Genomic DNA, 18,532 nt, shown 5'->3' on the forward strand with positions numbered 1-18,532 from the left:
CAGCGGGGAGCCTGAGGACACAGCAAGGAGAGCTCAGTGGCAGGTGCAGGCAGAGAGTTCTTTGGAAAATGGAGATCCTGGAAGGTGAGGGCCTCGAGCGCCAGCGTCCAGCCTTAGTGGGTATGCATATGTCCAGCTCCCTAAGGACCCACTCAGGACAGCTAAGGTGCACACAAGTACAGGGCCTTCCCCGTGCTCCGCCCCCCACCCCCAACCCTGCTAGCAGGCTGGAGGGCCCCGACCATGCGGGGTAGTGGGAGAAATGGAAAGAAATGGGACAGGAACAGGACACAAGAGTCCATGGTGGGAGTCAAAGAGCTGGAAGCGTTTTGGAAATGGGGGTCTGGGGGAAGAGTTGATCAAGGGGCGAGTTACTCAGCAGGTGGGAGGCACGAGGCCCTGGCAGCTCTGTTTTCTTGGCTGGGCTCGGAGAGGAAAGCTGGTAGCAGTCAGGCAACTGAGGGCCCGCCCCGGACCTCCCTACCGAGGGAGGTGTCAGGCCCCCAGGGACCCGGCCCCCTCAGCATCACGGGTGCTGAGGATGCGCTGGAGGCCGGTGGGCGGTCGCGGTAGTCGCCCTCCCAACCCCTCGCTCAGGTTTCTCCGGCCTAGGGCAAGAGGCCACCCCGCGCGGGAACGCACTGTCCACTTCTCAGGTCTGGAACTGGGCCGGCCTGCGGACGCTACCGAGAGGCGGTGGCTCCCGCCCCCTCGGCCGGACGTGGCGCCTCCCCTCCGGCCGCAGCCGGAGCCTGGAGGTGGGGTCGGAGTCGGAGCCCGGGGCTCTGATGTCACCGAGCGGCCGCGAGTGCCCAGGAGCTCGTCTCGGCTGGAGCCTCAGGTACGCGGCGGGGGCGGGGGCGGGGGAGCGGGGAGTGGGCGGCGGGATCCGCTTCCCTGGGGAGGCCAACAGGGCTGCGGGCGGACCAGTTGAGGAGCGGGTGGCAAGGCGATGGTCGCCAGGCATCCCGGGCGTCTTCGGTCGGGACGTGTCAGGCTTGGCGCGCGTCGGGTTGCTCGCGTGGAGTCGGACCCCAGCGCGCCTCTCCCAGCTGCAGAGCTGTGGGGCGGAGACGCGGCCCCCTCTCAGCTGGCGGCGAGGATCAGGGGCGCCGCCGGGGGTGCCGCGTAAGCCTGCGGGGTCGCCGCATGTGGCTCCAGCGTGCAGCGAGGTCTTCCTCCGCCACCCTCCGCTCCTGCCCTTTGTCGCCAAGCATCTGGAGGAGCCGAGTCCTTCCCTCCCGGGCTCGCGCTGTGCTCTGCGCGCCATCCTTCCCCAACGGTGAACCCAACGAGAAAGGCCGAGAACTGCGCGGGGCTGCGGCCATCGGCTGTCGCGCAGCTCCGCCTGTCTCTGCTGCCCCCTGCGGCCGCGAGGGCCTGCGCGTCTCTCCCTGCCGTGCCTAGGCTCCCAGAGCTTGAACCCCAGGTAACCGGGTCTGTCCACGTCCGCGGCCGCCTCTCCCCGCTTGTCGCCAGCTTCCTGCATTTCCCGTGCATGGCACGGAGCTCGGGTCTCCGGAGACTCTGCATCTGGGGTGCAGCGACCGATGAGCCTGTAAACCAGCCGCACACTCGGAGCGCGGATACTGCGTGGGGTGCGCTGTCAGCGCTAACAGGCTGGGGAATAGGGGGACGCTGGGAACAGGGAGAGCCAGCGAACTTCCCAGAACGTCAGCCTAGCCAGACCTAGCCGCGGGTACTGGGGTTTGAGACGTGGTCCAGGACCCAGGAACTCAGTCTGAGAGGGAGACAGCGCCTACACAGTGAGCCCAGTACTGAGGGGAGGACCCGTCAGAAGGGGCGACCTGGACAGCCCCTCCACAGAGAAGTCAGATGTGAGGTGGCCTTGAGGGAGGTATGATCCAAATCCTGATCATTCGTTGTATTTGAGGCTGTCCGTTCTCCTGTGCCTCCTCGGTCGCCTTACCTGGATCTGTTCCCATTGCCTTGGTGTGATTTTATCCACCAGAAACTGTCTTCAGCTATTTCCCCAGTAACCTCTAACTAAAAAACTGGGTCTTGCCTGGTCCACCCTCCCCTGCTGAACTCCAGAGCTACATCCCAACTGCTGCCAGACTTGTCACAGACACCATTAAGCCCAGACTGAAGGAGCACTGGCCCCCTTGACCATTCCCCAGCCCCAGCTCCTCCTTTCAGAATGGTGCCTCCACCTGCCAGACCCTAGCTTTGAAGGCCAAACTCATCTTTGTCTCCTCTTCCTCTCTGACTCCTTCATTCAGGTGATAAGTATACATCAAATACCCACCCCAACTCCCCCTCCCAGGACTCCAATCTGGTGGCTTTCTATCGGGGAGTCCATGCTGCTCCCTCTGCTCTGGAGAGGCTTGGCAAAATGCCTGCAGAGCTTCTTCCCTGGACTCCCTTTCAACAGCAGGCACAGGCTTGGCAGCCCAGCCCACGGTGCCACTGCCACTGAGGTGGGGACCCCTAAGATAGGGCTACCCCCAGCCACAGGGGCGGGCTGGACTGCAAGAGGCTCCCTGCAGCCAGACAAGCGTGAAAATGCCTTGTGGTTTTGTGCCGAGCCCCCCACCCCCACCCCCCAAAACACACCAAAGCAGCTGGGCCCTCTCAGCATGGTAGGTTCTGCAAAGGACACACTGTGAGCAGCCTGCATGAACATCAACCTAATAGGATCACCGATGCAAAAGCATCTTCAGCAAGTTGGAGTCAATAAGGAAACAGATGTGTAGACACATTTTTATCACCCATTCAAGCTGTTTTTATTTGCTGAATTCAGAATCCTTTAACACAGTAACTCACAAATAAGATAGATTTTCATCGATTTTCAAGACCTCTTTTTTCAAGACCTGCAGGAAGCCAAAATGGGCACGATGGGTGGCATAAGCTAGTACTCCCAAGCTGAACTCAGAAAGAGTAGGAGGAGAAAGGGCTAATAATGTCTGAGCAGTCGGGTGGGCTTCCTAGATGAGGTGACTGTCCTCCCAGGAGCTGCTACTCAGAGTAGTTTCTCGTCCTCCTAAAGTTTAGAGTGGAAATACTTTGCAAAAGAGGTCCCCAACCCTAAGTGTGAGGGCTAACTTCCTGGGCTTACTGGCATATACAGATGCCCCCAGGTGGGTGACATCAAGATGTTCTGGTCCTAGGTCTGCTGAGATCCTCTCCTGGGAATGTTGTAGGTAGTGCCTTTCCCTTTTAGGAAACACCATATCCTCCTCCTACTAACCCCTGTACTTGCCCTAACCAGCAATCTGTAACATCCTGGGCCTCAGGGATGTGGGTGGAGGGTGACTCTGAGCTCCAAATAGTGTCTAGGAGGCTCAGATAAGCCTGCTTTTTGGTCCTCAGCCTAGCCACAAATCACCCTACTCTGCATTCCCTACCAAGCAGCTCAGAGAACGCAGGCCAGCCCCCCAAAGTCTCCATAGTTCATAGGGAGCCCCAAGCCTCAACATTGCCCTTTCCCAAGCCTCAAAATTGCTCTTACCCTGACCCAGGCACACCTACTCAACTCTTACCCTTGATCCCCATCCCAGGACCAGAAGGGATCGATTTCTGGTCAGACCTGCCCCAAGCTGTGCTTGCCTGCTCTGTTTGTACCTCATATTGCATGAGGAACCTGGCCAGTGTCTATGGTGGCAAGTGCTTCACCCATTCTGTCCTCTTCCCCAGAAAAGACTAATAGGGAGGGAAGAAGGGTGTGCAGAAGCTAAGGAGCTCTCTTCCTTCTCCACCAAGGCTACCCCTATATCTAGTCCCTGCAAATCTGTTTTTTCCCTTGACATTCAGCAAATATTTGGGGTTTTGTTTTGTTTTGTTTTGAGACGGAGTCTCACTCTGTTGCCAGGCTGGAGTGCAGTGGTGCGATCTTGGCTCACTACAACCTCCGCTTCCCAGGTTCAAGCAATTCTCCTGCCTCAGCCTCCCAAGTAGCTGGGACTACAGGCATGCACAACCACGCCCAGCTAATTTTTGGTATTTTTAGTAGAGACGGGGTTTCACCATGTTGGCCAGGATGGTCTTGATCTCTTAACCTAGTGATCCACTCACCTCGGCCTCTCAAAGTGCTGGGATTACAAGTGTGAGCCACCGCACCCAGCCCAAATATTTGTTTAACATTGACTATATGCCAGGGACTCTGCTGGGCACTGAGAGTGCAGCAATGAAGAAGAGCAGGGCCTGTCCTCAGTAAGCTCCGGTGGGAATGGGAGGAGGGAATCAGAAGCAAGCCAGCAGGGACAGTGTGGGGTGATGGGGGCAGCTCAGCACACTGCAGGGGTCCCAAAAGGTGAGGAGACCTCTAAGCTGAGTCCTACAGGAGAAGCAAGAATAGAAGCAGGGCAGAGATGGGGGTCGGCCCATCATTCATAAACAAAAGGCAGAGTCTGAGAAGTAGGGACCAAATTATTTTGGAATCTGCCAATAGTGTGTGGGGAGGTAGGGGTGACTTTCCCGTAGTGGAGTGTGGGCTTCCTTGGAGGATTCAGGCTATTGCCAGGGCAGGAGGGATGGTAAACTGCCTTTCAGGAGGCTTGCTTCTAGGAAATTGATTCTGGCTGCAGTGAGCGTGGACGCAGGCCTGGATTCCAGGCAGGTTTCTGCCACTTCCCAGCTGTGTGGCCCTGGACAAATCATTTCCCCCCTCAAAACCTCATTGTCCTCATCTGTAAAATGCAGACAGCAGTTGTGATGATCAAAATAAATATTTACATAAAGCACCTGGAACATAACAGGCACAGAGGGAGGGATGAAGGCTGTGAAGCCGCCTCTGCTCCTTGCCCTGGCTCTTCCCCCACCTCTTCTTTCTTAGCTCCCCTGAGGTCTCAAGAGTGTTCTTGACCATTGTTTATCAGGGAAAGATCACATAAAGAAGCCAACAGAGCGGCCAGGAAGCAGCCTGGGTGGAACAGGGTTGGGGAGGAAAGGAACATGGGTACCTTCTCAGCATTCCAGGAGGTCTCAGGGTAAAGGCTGCTTGTGGGCAAGGGGAGCCCGGCAGGGAATGAGCTGGTTCCAATTCCTTCCCCTGAGTTGGGCCCCCAACCTTCAGAGGTGCTCCCTGGGACTGGTCCTACTTCTTCTGCCACCTCTGATCCCAAGGTGACTCTGCCAAAAACTGGGGGACGCCAGCGCTTGTGACGGTGTGACCAGGGAGGGGAAGTGTAAGCGTCTGGCCGTCCGTGGTGGCAGGGCCAGCAGGCTGTCCCAGCCCTCACCCAGTGCTCCTCACCCAGCACCACATCTGTGTTTTCCCAGGACCTACGCAGCCAGCCAGCCTCAGCACTCATCTGCGGAGCCATGGAGGCGCTGGGTCCTGGGGGCAACCGCGCCTCTCCGGCCTCGTCCACTAGCGGCCTGGACCTGCGGCATCTGTCCATGCGCGGGGACTCGGCCTACAGCTCTTTCTCCGCAGCCTCCAGCGGCCCCGAGCCGCGCACGCCATCGCCAGGGACAGACCTCCTTCCTTACCTAGACTGGGACTACGTGCGCGTAGTTTGTGGCGGCCTGGGCCCCGCCCCGCCCGACGCTGCCCTTTCTACATCCCCTCGGGCCCGGCCCGCGGTCGCCGCCCACAGTGGGCCGCAGCCACCAGAGGTCCCGGGGACCCTGGGGCCACTGAACAGGCAGGCCACCCCGCTGCTGTACGCGCTGGCTGCGGAGGCGAAGGCCGCGACGCGGGATGCCGAGCCGCCCAGCCCGCCGGCCTCGAGGGCTGCCTACCGCCAGCGGCTGCAGGGCGCGCAGCGGCGAGTGCTACGGGCGACGTCGTTCCAGCGCAAGGAGCTCCGCATGAGCCTGCCTGCCCGCCTGCGACCCACTGTCCCAGCGCGGCCCCCGGCGACTCACCCGCGCTCGGCCTCGCTCAGCCACCCGGGCGGGGAGGGGGAGCCGGCGCGGTCCCGGGCTCCCGCCCCAGGAACTGCCGGCCGGGGTCCCCTAGCCAACCAGCAGAGGAAATGGTGCTTCTCGGAGCCAGGAAAGCTGGATAGTGTGGGTCGGGGCGGTGGGCCGGCGGGGGAATGCCTGGGTGAGGCCTGCTGCAGCTCTGGCCTCCCGGGACCTGAGCCCTTGGAGTTCCAGCATCCGGCGCTGGCTAAGTTTGATCACCAGGTCGGATGGCTGCCAGAGACGCAGCCCCAAGGCTCGACAGACCCAGACTCCGGGTCCTTGAAGCTTGGTGATGCCTACGGGCCTGCCAGTCGGAGTCGGAGCGCTTCGGGCGAAGTGTTGGGTTCCTGGGGAGGATCAGAAGGGACCATACCCATTGTCCAGGTATGGAAGTCAGGAAATGCAGGATGGTAGGGGAAGCATCTGGGAAACAAAACTTGAGCCACATTTCAGTCGACTGTTCACCCTTCCAGGCTGTTCCCCAAGGAGCAGAAACCCCCAGACCATTGTTTCAGACCAAATTTTCTAGGTGAGAGACACAGACCACTCTGGACCAAGTTGGGGGGAGGCAGCTTGCATAGCTTTTGCCCAAAAAATGAAAGGGCTTCCTACCTAACCTCAGTCTGAGCCTTCTGGTTCTTTTGCAAACACCCTACTGTCTCCCTGGTGCAACACCGAGAGCTTCCTTCCTTTCACTGTGGTAACTGCGGGGTCCCTGCCTCCAGGTTCTTGCCTCAGAAGGAGGCTGCGGTGGTGTATCCTGCAGAGGTACCCCAGAGCAGCCCTGCTGATGGTGAGCAGAGGGTCTCAGAGACCTGCATTGTGCATGCCCGGCTCCCCTCCCTTCCTGATGAAGTGTTCCTAGAAGAGGCCCCGCTGGTCAGAATGAGATCACCACCAGACCCCCATGCCTCCCAGGGGCCCCCAGCCAGGTAATTCCCTCTCGCTTCCAAGCATCATGAGGCACCCCCCTGACACATCTACAAAACGCTAGAGGGGTACGCTCTCCTAGCTGGAGCCTGGGAGTCCAGGTGATGGGGGCAGGGACAGATGGCCCTTGGAGGACACCATTTGTTTGTGGCTAGAGCTTTTTCTGATTCAGTGTCTTTTCTGCTTCCAGTGTCCATGCCTCTGACCAGCAGTATGGAACTGGCTTAGGCCAAAGAACTGGCCAGGCTGCAGTCCCTCCAGAGTACCCGCTCCATGAGTGTCCAGGAACTGCAGGGGCAGATGACTGCTGGCAGGGGGTGAATGGTTCTGTAGGTATTTCCAGGCCCACAAGCCACATCCCCACTGGGACTGCAAATGATAACATCTCAACTGTTGACCCCACTGGACTGACCACCAATCCCCCTACAGCTGCAGAGAGTGACCTCCTCAAACCTCTCCCAGCTGATGCCTTGGGACTTTCAGGCAATGATACTCCAGGTCCCCCTCACAAAACTGCCCTGGATAGGGGCACTGGCCAGCCTGGTTCCAGGCCCCCATGGCCCAGTCAGTGCCTCGGGGAACTGGTTCAGGAGCTGGCCAGGTTAGATCCCTCTCTACTTGACCCTCTTGCTTCCCAGCCCAGCCCAGAGCCACCCCTGGGCCTGCTGGATGGGCTGATTCCTTTAGCAGAGGTCCGGGCTGCAATGCTGCCTGCCTGTGGGGAGGCTGGAGAGGAGGCTGCCAGTACTTTTGAGCCAGGGTGAGTGAGGGGTACCAGGGATTCTGGACGCTGAGCCCCTGAAGTCGGGGACAGGAAACCCAGGGAGCTCTGGCTTTGTTCCCAGGTCCTATCAGTTCAGCTTCACCCAGCTCCCGCCAGCTCCTCAGGAGGAGTCAAGGCTTGAAAACCCTGCCACCCACCCTGTGCCTGACCAGCCATGTGGCCAGGGGCTCCTTGCACCAAACAACAGCATCCAGGGCAAGAAAGTGAGTGGAGAGGGGCTGGTGGAGGCTGGGGGTGGGTAGAAGCCCAGAGCCTGGACAGAGAAGTCGTGAGCCTGGCCCCAGCCTTGAGCCTTCCCTGCAGGTGGAGCTGGCCGCCCTCCTCCAAAAGATGCTTCAGGACCTTCACACGGAGCAGGAGCGGCTGCAGGGGGAGGCCCAAGCGTGGGCCAGGCGCCAAGCGGCTCTGGAGGCTGCAGTGCGCCAGGCCTGTGCCCCTCGGGAGCTGGAGCGGTTCAGCCGGTTCATGGCCGACCTAGAGCGCGTGCTTGGCCTCCTGCTGCTGCTGGGCAGTCGCCTGGCGCGCGTGCGCCGCGCCCTGGCCCGGGCGGCCTCAGCCAGCGACCCTGATGAGCAGGTAAAAGGGATTCAGGTTGCAAGGGAGTAGGGCCTGCTGTCTCCAGCTGGAACCATTCCGGGAGCGGCGGCGCCCTCGCCTGGCTCACGGCTCCTCTTCCTACGGCTCCAGGCCTCCCTGCTGCAGCGCCTCCGGCTACTGCAGCGGCAGGAGGAGGACGCCAAGGAGCTGAAGGACCACGTGGCGCGGCGCGAGCGGGCGGTGCGGGAGGTGCTGGTGCGAGCTCTGCCCGTGGAGGAGCTGCGCGCCTATTGCGCCCTGCTGGCCGGCAAGGCCGCCGTCCTGGCCCAGCAGCGCAGCCTGGACGAGCGCATCCGCCTCCTTCAGGACCAACTGGACGCCATCAGGGACGACCTTGGTCATCATTCCCCGTCTCCCAGCCCAGCCCGGCCCCCAGGGACCTGTCCTCCAGTTCAGCCGCCCTTCCCTCTTCTCCTTACCTAGTTATAGGTGGAGAGGGTGGGGAGCACCGCCCCTACCTCTCACCCACATAAGTGAGGTGATGCTGATTTATTCTCTGCTTTTCCCTTGAGGGATTGGGGAGGACCCAGGCCAGGCCTCTCTAAGATACTCCTCCAAAGTGTTCTCATGTGGCTTCGCCCAGGTCTTACGGCTTATTTGGTAATTAATTTATGGATCTTAAAAACTGCAGTGTTCCCCCATTTTGTGATGAGAGTGTGGGGCTGGCAGGGGTTGGTTGGAGGGAGGAGAGAAGATAGAGGAGCACTTAAGGTGCAAAACAGCCTATTTTTTCTTCAATAAAAATTGTTAAGAGAAGTGTGTGTGTCACCTTCAGCACAGCTGTGGGAGGAGTGAGAGGGATCTTGTTTACACAGTCACCAGCCCTGGCTGACTAGAGCAGAATAGGGATTTGCTGGCGGAATATCAGTCAACCCTGCCAATGTCTAGTTAGCCTGGAGAACCTGGCTTGAAAACAGGAGGGACCAGGGGAATACTGGGTTTTCAGCTCCACTGTCACCAATATTTCCTAACTGTTCCAGTGACTGTGTCACAGCCACAAAGGCCTAGGTCTGATTGGCTGAGTCCGGATTCTGTAGCTGGTTTCTAGCCAACATCCCAGCTTCAGTAGTGAAAGTAGGAGTCCTGTCTCCTTTCAGGACTCAAGCTACTGAAATGGGCTCAGATGCTCTGCTGCCTAAATGCCCTGACAAATATTCAGTATACTTGAACATCCAGGGACGAATGTTCCGGCTACTGCAGCGGCAGAAGGAGGACGCCAAGGAGCTGAAGGACCACGTGGCGCGGCGCCAAGACCCAGAAAGCACTGTCTTCTTCCAGTTATGTTATCAACACTGTTTATCCTCCTCTCTTTCAGAGACCCCACTGGGTTAGCCAGGCCTGAGGCAGGCAGTCAAGGGTGGGAGCTGAAGGTGAGGGGTGGGAGACCTCAAGATCTTCCATGCTGGGACTAAGGACCTGGAGACATAGCAGTGGTTGTAATCTGAAGGTGGGCCATGGTTGGTAGTGGGAAGTTAGGGGCTGGAGTGGTATGACACATAGAACTCCTCAATTTGTGCATCCACCCCATGTATATAGAATCAAAGTTAGGTTCTCAGATATACACGTTAAAATCTGCTTCAGCCTTTGTAGCTACAAATGCTGGGGCCAAGAACATCGTTCCACAAATATTCAGTGTATTTTTGGAAGTTGGGCACATTAAATGGCATGTTTATGTGCATTTAAATCCAACTGACCCCCAAGTGAGAAATCTCTGCTCCTGGGCTTGTTTTCTGATGCGTATTGTCATCAAGTGCAACTGGTTGGGGATTTTAAATGGTCATATTCATACCAAAAGCGTTTGTTATAACAGTTGTGCTATTGAGCACAGAACAATGCTCACATTATGCCTTTTTATAAAAAACACATGGGGCTCCTACTGAGGCCTTTGCGGGTTCTAACATTATGCTTTGCTTTGCCCCTTTGAACACAGTGGGCAGGGCCTCTGCTCCAAGGTCTTCAGCCTAGCAAACACACCCAGAGACATGTTCTGGATGGAAGCAACTAATTTCTGCCTTTTGCCCTGTACGGACCCTATTGCATTATTCCATTGTGGTATTCTTAGAAACAGCTATTTGGGAGGCTGAAGTAGGAGGATCACGAGTCTGGGAGGCGAAGGTTGCAGTGAGCCGAGATTGTGCCAACACACTCCAGCGCTCTAGCCTGGGTGACAGAGTGAGACCCCCGTCTCAAAAAAAAAAAAGAAAAAAAAAAAAAAAAAGAAACACAGCCAACATAACCATTAAGCCAATGGGAATTGTGTATTTCAAACAAAGCACCCCCAGCCCGGCTGGGCGTGGGGAGCACGGGGGCGGGAGTAGGGCATCTGCCATCTTCCCATTAAACTGGACTTTGGTTGTGTGCTGGGTTTTTCCATGGGGAAATAAATATGAGGCTTTTGTGCTCGTCCTTGCCAGATCAGGAGAACCCCCAAAATAAGGCCACACTTCCTGCAATGGACCTTCTATCTTCCCTCGGTCTTCTTGCCCCAGTTTTTCTCCCTTCCATATCGTTATTTCTCCAGAGGGCAAGAATGAGCTCACCATATTTGTTCTGTATCAGCACCACAGACCAAGACTTTGAGGGGACCAGAAGCCCGGTGAATTGACCCTTCAGGATACTGCCAGCAGAGGGCACTGTCCTCCTTATGGTGAAAGCTGGTACCTATGCTTCGCCATCCAGATTCTCCAGCTACCAGGCCCTCTGGGCCAGCCACAGGGACTTTGACTTGCCTTGCTGAGCTGTTAAGCCCGAAAGCTGGAGCTGAGCCTTTTGCTTCTTTCAGAAGGAAACTCTGACCAGCCAGGCAGGGAAAGGCTGGCTGTCTTTGCCACTGGGCCTGTGTTGGAAAGTTACTGGCCAATGAGAAGTGGGAGACAGGGCAGTCGCGGGGAGGGGTGTGGGGGAATTTCAACGGTACACTGATTAAATCATATCCTCCTAATACGGATTTGATCAGTATACTTTTTGATCTCGAACATCAGTATTAAAAAAAAAAAAAAAAAAAAAAAGCCTTGCGTAGTCTCCCAGGGTGAAAAAGCGGGTTGCATGGGTCGCTATCAGGGTTTCTGCCCTCCACCTCCTTTAGCCGCCTGCGTTCCTGCCCCATCCTCCTTCCGGCAGCCTGCCGCGGTGCTCCCGGGCTTTTGGGGAGCGCAGGCTGCGGCTGGCATCGTTGCTGGGCAACAGGCAGCCCCGCGGCCGCCTCCCCCGCTTGCTTTTTCCGCCCCCGCTGCTCCTCCTAATGTGGATTTAATCAGTGTACTTTTTACCTTCAGGCTGTAAATTGGAAACGGAACAGGGAAGCCATGTTCCGCGGTGCCCCAAACCGGCGCGCAGTCTGTCTTGGAACATCCTGCTTGGCACAAAACGTGCCCCTGAGAGCGGCTGGCGCAGACCTCAGGGCTCCTCATTGGAACAAATTGCCATGCTGTGCATTCACATGTAAACCAGGAGCTTAGGAAATTTAGGTCAAATGTGGTTGAGGGCTGCAGAGAGAAAGAGGTGAAAGGGGCGTTTGGGGGCGCAGGAAGGCGGGAGGCGGAAATTGCTGAGGACCTCAGTGTTGCTGTCAGCCTAGCTACAGAGTGGAAGGTCACAATGGACGTTTACCTGTTGTCTTTGATGTTTAAGTCAGCACCCACTTCCCACGAGGAGGATTTTTTTTCCCCCTTTAAGGAGAGCTCTGGATCTCGATGTCTCTGCTTTCTTTTCTCTTCCCTGCAGGCACACCTGAGGCACCCAGGTCACAGGTTGAAGTCCGGAGGTGTGGCAGTTCCAAACAGGCGAGGTGGGTTCAAGGCAAAAGGCTATCTGGAGAGCGAAAGAGAATCTAAGTATAGGCCGGGCGTCTATAAATACAGGGTGACTCACGCCTGTAATCACGGGATTTTGGGAGGCCGAGGCGGGCGAATTGCCTGAGTTCAGGAGTTCGAGACCAGCCTGGCCAACATGGTGAAACCCCCGTCTCTAACAAAAGATTAGCCGGGCATGGTGGTGCACGTCTGTAATTCCAGCTACTCGAGAATCTGAGACACGGAAATCGTTTCAAGTGAGAATCGCTTGAACTAGGGAGGAGGAGGTTGCAGTGAACTGAGATCCTGCCACTGCACTCCTGCTCAGGTGGCTGAATACCAGTAGTTTAGGTCTGGAAGGTGGGAGTAGGGATGCTAGAGGAATGTGAGTTTAGAAATACATTATTTCTGTTTTAACTAAAGTGATATCACGTACAGAATTTGGGATAATTTCCCTCTTGTGGGAATACATTTTTCCTAGTAGAGTCAATTGTTATGTATATAATCACTAACATGTTAAAAGAATGGTGATCATGGCAGGGTGTGGTGGCTCACGCCTGTAATCCCAGCACTTTGGGAGGCCAAAGCAGGCGGATCACCTAAGATCAGGAGTTTGAGACCAGCCTGACCAATATGGCGAAGCCCCGTCTCTACTAAAAATTCAAAAAATTAGCCGGGCATAGTGGTGCCCGTAATCTCAGCTACTTGGGAGGCTGAGGCAGGAGAATCGCTCGAAGCTGGGAGGTGGAGGTTGCAGTGAACTGAGATTGCACTAGTGCACTCCAGCCTGGGCGACAGAGCGAGACTCCATCTCAAAAAAGAAAAAAACAAACAAAAAGCATGGTGATCATGTAAAGCAAATCCACAAATCAGAGCTATTTTGTTTTGGGATGCAGCCATTTACCCCCTGGAACTAACCCGGCACCCCACATTGGTGTTGCAGTTCATAAAGGGCTCTATCCACTATTCCATGTGCTCGTCCTTCCCCCACAGCCTGTGAAATAGGTACAGGAAGTCTTTTGTCCCATAGACAGGGAAGATGGAGTTTGGGTAGCTGGGTGACTTGCCCAAGGTCACTAAATGAGTAAAAAGGGCTGAGATGAGCCCACCCTGCTTCCTGCAATAGGATAGCAGACAGTGTCATGAAAAAGAGCACCCAAAGGCTATTCCAGCTCTGCCACTCACTAGCTGTGAGGCCTGGACAAGTTACTTGTGACTTCTCTAGGCTTCAGTTTCCTCACTTTAAAATCAAGATACAAATAGTACATACCTTGTAAACTTGCGATTAATACCTGCAAAGTGTTTAGAATTGTGCCTGGCACTTAACCAGCACAGGTTATACAGTCTATGCATCACCCTGGATCTCCATTAGGTAAGTGAGACATGCTTAAGAACAACCTCCAACCTCCATTAAAGGACATGTAAAACTTTACTTAAAAGCTTGCTATGGATATGACTCATAACCATCTACATCAACAATTAACTTCTCCCTCATTAAAAGGAGTGATTTCGTCCCTGTGACAATTCTTGTCCACTAAATTGCCTTCACAATTATTTTCTGTTAGCGTTGAAAATACCCTTCTAAAGGTGTGCCTCCTGCTAGGTGATATATGATTCTTAAACACTTTCCATATGCATATGAAACTATAATTTCCTATCGGCTTACCTTATAGTTGCAGAAAGCTTTGGCCTGCAAGGAAAAACAGTGTTTTCTAACACCTGAACTTTACGTATATTGATCCTAAACTCTCGCTAAATGTTTTACTTCACTTGGAAGGCTTGCGGCACACTCTTCTGAAACACAAAGATTCTTCTGGCAGTTCAGATGACCTTCCTCTGATTTAAGTGTGCAATAAACATTAGTTATTGTTATTACTACTTTGCTGGTTTAAATGTTGTCTTTCTCAAGGCAGGTCATACCTGTGTCTATGACCTTTGTCTGAGGCCCTGTTTCAGTCAGGCGTCTCTTTTACCATGGAAAATCTCCAGTATTTTATTCTATTTTCTAGACTGTCAGCTACTCTGATTGCTATGATTGTGCCTCCCACAATTTTTCTGCAGAGGCAGAAGATTTAATTTGCATTTTAAAATAATTTATGCAGAGTTCCAGGCAAGGAAGGTGGGAAGGTCACATCAGGGCCCACATTTATCTACAGTTCTCCATTACGATATCCATGTGCGGTTGACTCCTTTGCAGAGCAATCCAACTTCTTTCAATAACAGAATGCTTGAAAGAGGCAGAAGAATGAAGGAAAGGAAATTAGATACAAAGCAAAGAAAAATACAATAGCAAAAACTGTAGAATTTTTAAGGGAAGTACATCACCACTCAAGCAGAAACAAAATGGAGGACTGTTTATTTCATTGCTCAATCAAAACATTCCATGAAAGACTGCCTTAAATAATTTTTTTTTTTTTTTTTTTTGAGACGGAGTCTCGCTCTGTCGCCCAGGCTGGAGTACACTGGCCGGATCTCAGCTCACTGCAAGCTCCGCCTCCCGGGTTTACGCCATTCTCCTGCCTCAGCCTCCCGAGTAGCTGGGACTACAGGCGCCCGCCACCTCGCCCGGCTAAGTTTTTGTATTTTTTTTTAGTAGAGACGGGGTTTCACCGTGTCAGCCAGGATGGTCTCGATCTCCTGACCTCGTGATCCGCCCGTCTCGGCCTCCCAAAGTGCTGGGATTACAGGCTTGAGCCACCGCGCCCAGCCGCCTTAAATAATTTCAAAGGCTTCACTGATACATATGGGGGTGGGGAGGGAAACTCCACTACCCTGTGCCACAAAACTATTTGATATAACTAATGACATGCAAACACAATTTGCAAAAGCAGAACATTATCACAATATGATATTTAAGAAATTGGTTGAGTAAATAGATTTCATAACTTTAAAAACAGAAAAAAATTACACTGTATTAAGCCTGGGAAATCTTGGCAATTATCTACAAACTTTCTCATTTACAGATAGGAACAAAGGCCCAGAGAAGTTAAGCCACTCATCCAAGCTCACCGAGCAGAGATTCTGCATTTGCTATTTTGGAATAAGCTGTCTGCTTTCAAAGGTTTTTTAAAAATGGATATTACATACTTTTTGTTTGTACAGAACAGTCATATAAAATAGTTGCTCCTTAATTGTATCCATTACTATTTAATCGCTTATTTTTCTGTCATAATACTATGACTTTTTTTCTTTGAATATTCACCTATTGCACTGAAAGGCTCCACTGGATTTGAAAACCAGATTCAGAAACACAGCACCAAGGTGCAATTCACAAACCACAATTTTTAAAATTAAGTATTCATGCCAAATCAAAATAGTCACCCACAAGTACTAAACACATGTTTATATCTCATGATGAAGACAATCACAAATTAAAAGTATCTGCCAAAATGTCTTTTTTCTCTAAGTCACCTTTACTTTCAAGATGTACTTGTTTGCAAATATTTAACATTCACAGTACAACTGAAATTAGTTACATTCATAATGGTCACAATCGTTATTCTGTGTTCAAGACTCTCCAGAATCTTGATTGCCTAAAATGAGGTAGATAAACTTTTAAGTTTGTTGGTTGGGATTAATTTCCTTTAGATCTTGATCATCTATTTTTTAAATAGAATTCCAAAGTATTTAGCAAAAAAAATTGAAAAATGTCTAAGCACTTTGCCTAAAAAGTTGAAAAATATAATTTCAAAAGGTTATTATGAAAGTTGCTTTACCTCATTTCATTTTAAAAACAGAATAAATGCATCAAATTACAAAACCACCGCATATCTTAAAGCTGACAGCCTAACATCTTTCAACATTTAAACAGACCCTTGCTCTAGTTCTGGCTTGGGATTGTGTAGCTGCAGAGGCATCAGGTGAACGCATTCAGGGGCCAGACCAGCTGCTGCCCCTTAACCTTTGACCCTGGATTTCAAGTTCCCTCCAGAGTTCAGGCCTGTCTCCTGGAGTTCTTTATAGAAAGCTCTCACTGATTTCTCAAATCCCATCTCTGGAGATGGGTCATGCTTCAGAGAGAAGCTGGAAGTGCAGGCCCATCTGGGTAAAACAGGCTGCAGTGGACAAAGCTGGAAACAGAATGCGGCTCCAGGCGTTGACTGGGCTGCAGTCTTGGGTGGGTTTAGACTGCCAGGAGCAGGCCACGATAGATCAACCAGGTGGTAGTCCCAGGGACCTTCAGGTTGTTGGAGGCAAACTGGGCACTAGACCAGCTAAAGGCCCCGGAGTAGGTCGACGAGAGATTTCTGAGAAGGCTGGCAGACCACCGCGGATCTTTGTCTTTTTACGTGGAGCCATGGGCGACGCGCTCAAGAACTTACTGAAGGAGCTCGACTTCTTCAAGCCTCGGGCCAGGTCCTGGAGCATGAGGTCGTCGGCCAGGACGCCCAAAAATGCACTGGTGGTGGAACTGAGGATGGTGGCGGCCACCTGCACCGGGCGCCTGGCAGCAAGACTGCCACTTCCACCACCGGTCGCGTCTGGCTCCGTGGTGCTTCGCAGGCCTGGATCGCCAAGAAGGCGGCGCAACGCGTACGAGGAGCCAGGCCGCAGGTAATGGTAGGCGCGACGCCCGCTGTGGTCACGCACGTTCACCTGGGCACCCAAGCGCACCACCAGCAGCACAGCGGCGTCCTCGTGGCCGTGCAGCGCAGCCAGGTGCAGCGGCGTGTAACCGCCGTGGGAGCGCGCGTTCACGTCGACTGGCGCGCCAGTGCGCCGCGCTACCTCCACCAGCTGCAGCGCCATCTCGCCGTCGCCGCTCTTGGCGGCCCAATGCAGGGCCGTGAAGCCAGACATGAAGTCGCGCTTGGCCGCCAGGCCACGGTCGCGCAGCAGCAGCCCGTGCAGCTGGTGGGTCCAGCGGCCCCCGGCCGTCCGCACGAGCCACTCGTGCTCTGACGGTTCCAGGGGCACGGCGGACGGCGGCGGCGCGGCGGGCACCTCCTCGGCGTCGGGGCTCAGCAGACGCGGGCCGGCGCGCGACAGGCGCCTCAGGTGCGGGGAGCGGCCCGGCCCCAGGCCGAGGCCCAGACCGGACTCTTCCACCGACAGCCGCCTCAGCAGCAGAGGGGAGCTCCGCGGGCTCGGCTCCTCCGACAGCTGCCGGCGCAGGCCCTGTTCCTCCGCCCGGATGCGGAGCGTGGCGGCGGCCGGGACGCAGCGCACGGGCAGCATACAGGGTTTCTGCTGCGACGGCCCTTTCGCTGCCCCGGGCCCGGGCTCCGGGTCTGGCGGATCAGAGCAGGGCGAGGCCGCCTCAGAAGAGGCCCTAGGCGGTGGGGCCGCGTCTGCGGAGGGTCCCTCGGGGGCCTGGGCTAGCTCGAGGGCTGGAAGCGGTGGGTCGGCGGACCGCTCCCGGGCCGGCTGAGCGGGCTCGGAGGCCGGACCCCGCGGAGTGTCCTGTGTCTCTGTTAGCGGACCCGGGTCCCCCGGCGGCTCCACCGGCCGCGGCACCGGGACCAAGGGCGGAGCTCCCGGGGCAGAGGCGTCGCCTGGCAAGACCACAGTGGGCTTCGACGGCTGGGCCGCTGCCCCCTGGGGGCCGAAGGGCGCGGGCTCGGGCTCTGGGGGCCGCGGCTTCTTCCTCAGCACCACGAACTTGACGCCGTCGAGCTCCTTCACTACCGCCACGTTGTTGACGAACTGCTTAAAGCGGTCCCTGCGGGCGGCGCGGCCCCGCGGGTCGCCCGCATCGAGCAGTGGCTTGAAGCGGCTCAACAGCTCAGAGTTGCGCACCTTCCCGCCGTGCTCCTGCAGGAAGCCCAGCACCGCTGCCTGGCTCACCCCGGCGGCCGCAGCGGCGGCGGCGGCGGCCAGGGCCATGGTGGGGCCCTGGGTTCCTGGCTGTCGGGGCGGGTGGGCGCCGCGTCGCCGCGGGACGCACGGGAGCGGGGTTCCGGTAGGCGCGGCCGCGCTCACCTGGTGCCTTCCTCGCGGCTGGCCGGGCGTGTCCCCGAAGCTGGACCTTGGTCGCGCCGGTGCCACCGGGCCGGGGCGTCTCGGGGCGAAGGGCGCCAGGGGCCGCGGGGAGCGCCCACCCCCAGCACCCTGCCGGGCCCCGGCCTTTGGGGTAGGTTTCTGCCTTTGCGTTCTGTCCAATGGGCGCCGGGTTCCATTCCCCGTGCCGCGCTCGCCTTACAGGTGACAGCTGCCCCCGCGATGCAGAGGGAACTGGAGCAGAAATTCCCGCCGCCCCCCTCCCGCCCCGGAATTAAAGGCGCAGCGCTCCAGCTCTGGTCCCGGTTGCTAGGTGGGTGTGTTCCCTAGGGACGCCGCGGTCCGCCAAGGAGGAATGGATTTTTATTCCTTTAATAAACATTTAACCACTGCAAAACACCGAGTGATGATTTCAGAGCAATCCTTTTTTTTTTTTTAAAGGTCGTCAATACCGCTCCATTTTTTTTTTTTTTTTTTTAATTGCGTTTCATGCAGGAAAACGGCTTCATGCGATTTACGGCAAAACCAATTCACTCTGTGCGACAATGCACGTTACTCTAGGTTTAGAGAGACGTTTTCAAAATCAATTTTCTCATGGTAACATAATACATTTTCA

The 18,532-nt window shown here is 55.3% G+C and overlaps 2 protein-coding genes across 6 annotated transcripts; one reads left to right on the forward strand and one right to left on the reverse strand.

Moving 5' to 3' along the window:
- Positions 1–206: 206 nt before the first annotated feature.
- On the forward strand, positions 207–13,854 carry LOC105467164 (shroom family member 1). Of its 5 annotated transcripts, XM_071098476.1 has the most exons (10): positions 207–841; positions 5,242–6,258; positions 6,348–6,403; positions 6,600–6,806; positions 6,995–7,564; positions 7,650–7,791; positions 7,892–8,164; positions 8,276–9,462; positions 11,909–11,972; positions 13,650–13,854. In XM_071098476.1, exons 1-8 carry the CDS (start codon positions 263–265, stop codon positions 8,606–8,608), a joined length of 3,177 nt encoding a protein of 1,058 aa, XP_070954577.1. In that variant the 5' UTR covers positions 207–262; the 3' UTR covers positions 8,609–9,462; positions 11,909–11,972; positions 13,650–13,854. The 5 variants fall into 5 exon arrangements, with proteins under 5 accessions (XP_070954577.1, XP_011714914.2, XP_070954578.1 ...); XM_011716612.3 differs by having other exon boundaries at positions 8,276–11,972; XM_071098477.1 differs by lacking the exon at positions 207–841 and adding an exon at positions 876–1,858 and having other exon boundaries at positions 8,276–11,972.
- Positions 13,855–14,315: 461 nt separating this feature from the next.
- LOC105467165 (sosondowah ankyrin repeat domain family member A) lies at positions 14,316–18,143 on the reverse strand. The gene has a single exon (XM_011716617.3). The coding sequence runs from the start codon at positions 17,800–17,802 to the stop codon at positions 16,156–16,158; it is 1,647 nt and encodes a 548-aa protein (XP_011714919.2). The 5' UTR covers positions 17,803–18,143; the 3' UTR covers positions 14,316–16,155.
- Between the last annotated feature and the right edge of the window lie 389 nt (positions 18,144–18,532).

This window comes from Macaca nemestrina, chromosome 6, assembly GCF_043159975.1.
Source record: "Macaca nemestrina isolate mMacNem1 chromosome 6, mMacNem.hap1, whole genome shotgun sequence".
Lineage (NCBI taxonomy): Eukaryota > Metazoa > Chordata > Mammalia > Primates > Cercopithecidae > Macaca > Macaca nemestrina.

Coding starts and splice junctions, on each gene's coding strand:
- LOC105467164 (XM_011716612.3), top strand. CDS start 263: ATGGAAAGAAATGGGACAGGAACAGGACACAAGAGTCCATGGTGGGAG. Junction 842..5,241: donor CGTCTCGGCTGGAGCCTCAG/GTACGCGGCGGG, acceptor GTGTTTTCCCAG/GACCTACGCAGCCAGCCAGC. Junction 8,165..8,275: donor CCAGCGACCCTGATGAGCAG/GTAAAAGGGATT, acceptor CTACGGCTCCAG/GCCTCCCTGCTGCAGCGCCT.
- LOC105467165 (XM_011716617.3), bottom strand. CDS start 17,802: ATGGCCCTGGCCGCCGCCGCCGCCGCTGCGGCCGCCGGGGTGAGCCAG.